Source organism: Physcomitrium patens, chromosome 7 (genome assembly GCF_059467195.1).
Source record: "Physcomitrium patens ecotype Gransden chromosome 7, ASM5946719v1, whole genome shotgun sequence".
NCBI classification, from domain to species: domain Eukaryota; kingdom Viridiplantae; phylum Streptophyta; class Bryopsida; order Funariales; family Funariaceae; genus Physcomitrium; species Physcomitrium patens.
In genome coordinates, this window is record NC_143416.1 from 11806849 (window position 1) to 11814601 (window position 7753).

The window sequence follows — 7753 nt, forward strand, 5'->3', positions numbered from 1 at the left end:
GAGGTGGCGGATCTGAGGGGTCTGGGACCCCTCCACGTGTAGATGGGACGGGAAGAGGCAATGAGCGCCAAGTGGCGGGGGGAGACTGGGTGGAGGGGGCGTAGTATAGGATAAATTTGTCCTAGAATTCTGACTAGGTTTATAAATATTTATTTATTTGTGTGTGTTTATTATTAGAAATGTTTGGTGGCATTGTATTCGGTTGTGTGAGTTGTTACTATTGGAGGTAAGGTGAAATTGACATTTTTAATGTTTTTCCCTTGTGGATAGTTGGGGTTTTGAATATGACAAACGGGTTGATTGTTATTTTATGGAATGGTCTTGTTAGACGTGTTGATGTGGGTGGTGGTGACTTATTCTTGGTGCAAGTGTGGAAATGTTTTTTATACGAAGTTGAAGGGGAAGTGGGGTTGGGGACTATACACATTCACAAGTTATAGATTTTTTTAAATTTTAGATTTTAATTTGTCAAAAATATTTTTAAAAATATGAACCATAAATTTATTAACACGGTTGATATAAGATGTCACATCTTATTCTATATTTAAGTTAAAAATCTACATAATAACATATACATACATACATAATGGTCATAATAAAATTATGTGTTCTACTTTGATTTTAGTTTTAATAATATTACTTGTGATTTAGATTAACAGACATCGAAAAATAAATCAATATCCCACAGTTGTGTTTTTATTTTCTAATTCCTAAATTTAAAAATATAAAATATAAAAAAATATAAAATTGTGTTTACATTTTTAGTATTTTTTAAACTTTTCACTGAGATTTCATAAATCTAGTAATTATCCACTCAGATGCATCACAACTTTATCTTAAAAATCAAACTTCTGAAAGAATAAAACTAATAGAAAACACATCATCTGATGATTCAAAAAAACGCAATTATAAATGAAGTAATGTAGAATGCCAACATGTACCTTGAATATTATTAATTTTTATTTCTTTTGAATATGCTTCGATCAGTAGTTAGCTTATAAAAAGTAATCTAAACATTAAAAAGAAAAAATTTAGAACTTAGGAAAAGAAAATGAAGAAGGATAAAGCAGAGAAATGTGTGAAGAATTTATCCTTTTTAATACTCACTTACCAATTATATATCCCTTAAGAATTGAGACTCAACCTATGTATTTGTATAGTAAATCAAACAATGATTAATCATAATTTTACTTAAATTAAAAGCATAGAGAATCCTTTCTATTGAAAGGTTAAAATAACAATAGAAAAAAAAATCTTACAATAAATGTCAGAAATTTGTGAACAGATTTTGTATATTTGAATTTTTTGTAGATAAAAGTAAAATTGAAGATAATTTTTTTTTTTTTTTTTTGGGGGGGGAGGCCTAGGTCCTGGAAGATACCATGTGTTGAGCAAAACTGGGTCATCCCGCTATGGCTTGTGTCTCTTTCCCTGGTGAACCCGGCCTTCCTTCCATGGTCTCACCACAACACAAAGCAAGGCAAGGAAAAGAAAAAGAGAGGAACCCATGTGCAAGTTCTACTTTGCCTAGCAAGGGAAAGGGCAAAGCAAGGGCATGTTATCCGTTGTGACAGCTTACAGCTTGGCACAGCTCAGCCTTGAACATGACTGGAATGAGTGCGTCTCGAAGTTCCAGTGTCTTTCACAGTCACGTTGGGGGTTTTTCTTCCCAGGAATGGCTTGTTTCTATCCCTTTTGGAAAACACGCTGCTGGCCTTTGTGTCTGATCCGCAGTCCACACCCCAGCACTCACTAAAGCTCATACTTATGAGAAATAGTTTGAGAGAAAGACAAAGTTTGCGGACTTGGAAAGGACATTTTATGTATGACACATGAAGCGCCTTGGCCGGTTTCTGTGAAAGATGAGGAAAGCAAATCTATTGACTGGAACTGCTTCTTATCAACCGATATACAAAAGCATTGTTCAAGTGCCTTTTGACTACTTGGAAAAGGACAAATTCGCGAAAGGTTTTGTTTGCCACCGAAAGCATGGACCGGATTTCTTCGTGACTAGATGCTGGTGGACGGGCTTTGAGGGGTTAAGTCTCATGGCACATGAAGTGCGTGAGGCCTGTGAGAATCAAAACCCAAGTGACTGGGAAGCATCTACGAGATGTTCAGATTGATACTTATCGCAAAGACGTCTACATAACATCCCAATTAAGGGGTAAAATAGACCCCACATTCTTCAATGGAGATTCTGAACAGAAGTACCACTTATTTTCACACTAAATCTAGCTGGAAGGTCCTGATCCCTCGGTAACATTTGACATCGGCAAAACGTCTTAGCAGTAGTAAAACGTTGATAAGCTAGTAAGGTTACTATGCAAAAACTCTACACATAAATGTAATGTAAAATGGATACTAACTCCTACAAAAAAAATAAAAATAAAAATAAAAAAAATTGAAAGGTTTAAAAGCGAACGTCAGAAAGTTATCCGTCGCCACTATTCCTTGAACCGAGCTTACATCGCCAGTTTGCCTCGCTTGAGCACACAATTCCACATGAGCACTCCTCACCATCAGTAGCGTCTGCATCCTCAGGTGTTTGAAGATACAATAACTTGCTAAAAAAGAACCGCAAAGCATCAAATTGTCGACAAGTATCAGAAAATTGAATCCTGGGGTTCATTAAGGGACAGACGCACAGACCCAGATGCCACATTGCTTCACAAATATGAACCGAAACAAGAAATGCAGCACCAGAATTGAGGATCTTGCTTGTCAAAATCAGACCCAAAAGTACTTTTCTCCTCGACAACGACAATATTATGGGATGCAGTCAAGAATTGTCGTTCTCAGGTTTAAGACACTGGCTCCCTGCGTGATCTTGATAGCCTTGATATGCTCTAGTGGAATTGAATCTAAAGCCACATCCATCGGCAATCTGCAAGGTAAAACTGGGAATTCCATCCCATTGTCCTCTTTGCTTTTTGATCGTCACTCCAGTGAATTTTTCAAACATATGTACAGCATTTCATCTATCATTTGCTGTGAAATGAAACTGTTGAGCGCTACAAGTTCCCATAGAAAAGGGCACAGGCACTCTGGAATTCTCATCTAGACTTATCCTGTTCTCCAACAGCTTGCACTTCTTTATCCTTGTTTTCCATGGCTCGCTTAGCTAGCTCATAACCCGCAAAATTCATTGCCCCAAGGGGTGCAATCCAAAAGAAGCGAGGAATTGCTCCTTTGAAAAGAGCTAAAAGACCTTCATCCTTCACAATGGCAACCATAATAGCACCCATGGTGGATGGCATGCCTGGACCTGCAGTCATAGTTCTTGTCTTCATTACATCAAAGGGTGTGGTTGCGATAGCTGCAAGGCCTCCAGAGAGACCACCTATGGCAATTGTCTCCCATGGTTGCAGCTCCCTGTGCAGAACCTTTCGGACAACCTAAACAGGCGAAACTTATCGTGAGTAGGACCTTCGCAGAACAACTTGATTTATTCGACTTTTATACGAAGTTGTTCAAATTTACAGTGTGTAATCAGCTAGTGGTTGAATATGACCTGCCTTCTTAGCTTCCTCGTAGATACTCATGCCAGCAACGTAAAAAGGAACTTCTCTACACAAGGTCACTCCTGTTCCTCTGAAGAAGCCTTGCAAGCCATCTCGTTGATATGTTCCTACAATAGCTTCCCCCACACTATTGTACAGACCAGCTTGCAGTCGCTGTTTCAACACCTCGCATGGAATTCGGACAGCTGTCCCAATCACGGTGCTGGTGAATGAAGACAAGGACTGCACCTGTTGACACACGTTCCAATGGATCAAAGTATTTTCAAGGGTTCTGTAAATGAGTAGCGAAGTAAAATGCTGTTGTGAAAATGCATGAAACGCCTCGTTGAAAATAATTTCAAATTATATGCTTCGTACCTGAAGATCAGAAAGATCTGGTCCAACGTTTTTTAAGAGAAGCTTGCTAGCTTCCAACACACCTGTCCGAATTCCATGGCTGGCAGATCCCAAAAGATTCATTAGGTTCTCGATTCAGTCTACGAAATATACTTCAATCATTTAAGATTCAATGTTTTCCAAGTCCAATAGAAGCGTAAAGCGGATAGAAACCAAGGTGATCGGCGATAAATTGAACATGAGCTGGCACCTGGTAAATTGACCTAGTATTGCTGGAATAGATCCACGATACATGCCCCGTACACCGATCTGAGGTAGCTTCGCAATCACCTCTGGAAATGACAAGGTCGATGCTTGAACCCTTGTCTACAAAAACGAAAATAAATAAATAAATAAATAAATAAATAACTAAAAGTCATGACCACCTAAGGCGTATCTGTAAGAAGTTCAGATGGAAAACTCAGCCGTGAAAGATCTGCAGCGTCTCCAATGTACGACTTAAACATGGTGACTACTTCCATAAATTTGCTTCGTCACAAACGTTAAACACAATAAACACACTTCTACCGATAAACATTAGCCGATTAACTAAACAATACCTGCAATCATGCCAAACCAGTACAAAACGACACACTTCCATATAGCCAGGTCAAACAACGCTATTTTCCTGCAACAGAGACCAAAAGTATTGCACTGTACTATACTAGCAGTTCCTTCATAACGACCTCACCTTTACAGTATCAAGCGGGTGTAGCATCGAAGTAGAGAGAGCACTTGCCATTCCTCCAGCTAAAGCAGACTTCAGAACTGAACCAGCTGGAATGTCAACAGGAGGAGCCATAGGTACTACAGTCGCTGCTTCGAACCACACCATCCTTCACACCAACAATAGGCCATCAGCACTATAAAAACCCATCCTTATATAACTGCACCAATGATTAAAAAATCAAAAAACCAAATGACAAACTAGACCGAATATCTTAGGTATTCAAATCGGCACTAGGAAAGAAATATACCGTGGATCATCTCCAAGACGCTCTGGTGGAAGCAAAAGCATAAAGTTCCGAAATTGACCATAAGCAATCGAGCCCTCTGTGTCAACATTCAAGAACTTCATCATAGCTGCTGCATTACCATCTGTTGCAGGTAGCCCTGCATTCCTCAAGGAAACCAGCACCTGATTCTTCTGCAGAGTGCCCGACTTGCTCAAACTTAGTGTCGTGAAAGCGCGCAGCATCTGTGGCTCCTTTTGCTCCATCAACATATGAAATTCGCTCCAACCGATTGACTTTGCGAACCAGTGCTTGCGAGTCCGCCGAAGGAACTCCTTAGCATAACGCAGAGGCAATCTTCGCTTCTTCATAGCTACTTCAAGGTCTTCAAGAGTCACCTGCCCGTCACTGTCGCGATCTAACTCATCGAATAACCTTCTGCCTACAGAGTATAATCATCCTCATCAGGATAAGAAATGGTCAAAACTGTCATAGATAGGCCATACATCAGAGCCTCTTGAGCATCCTACTGCGTACGATGTTGCATAAAGGCAGCGATCGTATACTCAATTTAAAGAAGACTCTCTCTCTCTCTCTCTCTCTCTCTCTCTCTCTCTCCATTCAGTGTTACACATTAATAATTGCAGTACGGGAGTTAAAGTCCTTACCTTCGGCTTCCGTGTATCTAAAAAAGTCCTGCACTGATGTCAACTTCTTCTTGTCCGGGTAATCTGTTGAGCTTCTTGTCATGCTGGACACTCGATCCACAAGTTCCTGCACTCCCTCCTTCACGCCGAGGGTAGCCAAGGACGACCGTAATCCGTCCATGTTGGGAAGCTTTACTTGAATTGGATGTAAGCCTGAATTATTCCCTTTGTCACTTTGGACTACTGGACTTTTCACTTTCTCAATCGAATTCTCCGTCTCAACTACATCGTCGCTTCCTTCAGCGGTCACAACAACAGCACCAGCTGAGTCCCCGCCAGGTTCCCCTTGCAGCCTGGCGAACCCTAACGTCGCTACTCTCGAAGGCCTCGACCTTCCAGCCCCAATATCAACTAAACTTTCAACTGCCTTCTTCCTAAATTGCATAAAATTTGCTAACGAGAACCCTAAAAAAGGTCTTTCGGCTGTTTTCCTAGAAGATAAATCATGGCCTTCTACACGATGACCGCAGGTACACATGAATAAAGGGTTCCTTTTACGAAGGCACTTTGGTCCGGAGTGTTGTGAAACAGGCCTATCGTTTGAGTATTGAAATACAAACCCTAAAATAGGGACTTGCATCAAAGGATGGTGTGGTTGGTCGTTCGCTGAACACGCCGCGACCTGTTTAGACACATTACAGCCTGTCAACTTCGACACGTTGCTGGGATGCACATTGGCGGCGTGTTTCCGCTTCTCCCCCTGTTTGGAATCGCACCCAAGCATCATAGACATTACCATCAAGGAGACATTGATGATTCCTTCGAGCCCCGAGTCTTTACTGTCTATTCTGTTGTCCAGCTTCTCTTTGACGCAACAGCAACGGGAAGTGGCATCCCTCTTGCCTCTGCTGCTGTTGACACCTGTGATTGAGAAACCCTGCAAACTAAATCCCAGAGAGAGTGGCACCGCGGACTTGCTTTCCGAGTCCCAGGAATCTTGACGAACATGACAAGAACTACAGGTCGAAATTTGCGCCCTTTCATTACGATCTAAACCCCCAAAAAAACCAGAATTCGGCAACGAAAGGCCAAAAAATGCTTTCGTAGGATTAGATTGCTTCCCCAATGGCTCCACTAAATTGCTACAGCTGCAAGAACAGTGACTTTTATCATCGTCGTTGCAAATACCTTGCCGAAGGAGTGACGAAACAGCTGGCGGCGTCCCCTTCTTTACTGAAACGAGCGCCGAAACGAAGGAATTGAGAGGCTGCTCATGCCCCAAACTCGACGAAATCGACGCTACGGTAGGCAGCGATTGAGGCTTTGGCATTTGCAATACATTTACCAACTTCTGCACATTGTGACAATGGAGTGCCAGGACGACTATTGGGTTCCACCCTCCAGCCTGCTCCTGCACCTCCATGTCTCTCTTCAACCCAAATCTTCTCAAAGCCCTTCCTCCAGCACAAGATCTCCCCCACTAAAACCAAAACTCGATCAATCCACACAACCACCACCAAACCCTTCAACACTCAATCACCTCCTACTCCACTCTCCAAAACCAAAACCCACAATTCGAATCACCAACACATCATCACCGTCAGCCTCTCCTGCAATTTCGCATTACTACAACAACAACACCTCCCCCACTTCCTCAACCTCTTCAGCATCATCCACTGCTTTACCACCTCCATTCACACCCCATTTCAAACCCTAACGCCGATCCAGCTACACGATCCCCTCCCCAACGCTCCCACCATCGCCGCACCACCGACTGCGTTCACCGCTTCAGCCCCATCCTCCTCACCATCACCCAGAAACTTCAATCTCCGAAGTAACACTCCACACTCCAGCAAGCAGGCCAAAAAATAAATAAATAAATAAATAAATAAAGAGAGAGGGAATCAGTAAGCACAACAATGAAATGACACGAGGCTAGAGATGAGAGAAAAAAGAGAGCAAAGGAGGCCATGCGATTCACAAGGAGCAGTTCCCGTTGTGGCAGCGTGGCGATGGTATGCCACCGGGGACAAGGGGGGACGAGTCAAGGGCGGACTAGGCTTCGCCAGTGGGGCCCAGCAGGGCACGTCTAGCACTGGTACCGCAGCGGAAGAGGCAGTAGCAGCAGCAACAGCAAGGATTCTTCATCACCATCGCCATCCTCATCCCTATCCGGATTCTAGGGCTCATCCCCCTCTACTTACTACTACTATTCCCGTCCTCCTCCTCGTCTGCCAAACCTGGCGAGCAAACT

General features: G+C 42.5%; 1 protein-coding gene across 2 annotated transcripts; it reads right to left on the reverse strand.

The window, feature by feature from the left end:
* Positions 1–2076: 2076 nt before the first annotated feature.
* Positions 2077–7506, reverse strand: LOC112284799 (uncharacterized). Of its 2 annotated transcripts, none has more exons than XM_024525047.3 (7): positions 5521–7506; positions 4877–5294; positions 4591–4735; positions 4111–4226; positions 3882–3960; positions 3519–3752; positions 2077–3398 (listed from the first exon to the last, which is right to left on the reverse strand). In XM_024525047.3, exons 1-7 carry the CDS (start codon positions 6920–6922, stop codon positions 3057–3059), a joined length of 2736 nt encoding a protein of 911 aa, XP_024380815.1. In that variant the 5' UTR covers positions 6923–7506; the 3' UTR covers positions 2077–3056. The 2 variants fall into 2 exon arrangements, with proteins under 2 accessions (XP_024380815.1, XP_024380816.1); XM_024525048.3 differs by having other exon boundaries at positions 2605–3398; positions 3515–3752.
* Between the last annotated feature and the right edge of the window lie 247 nt (positions 7507–7753).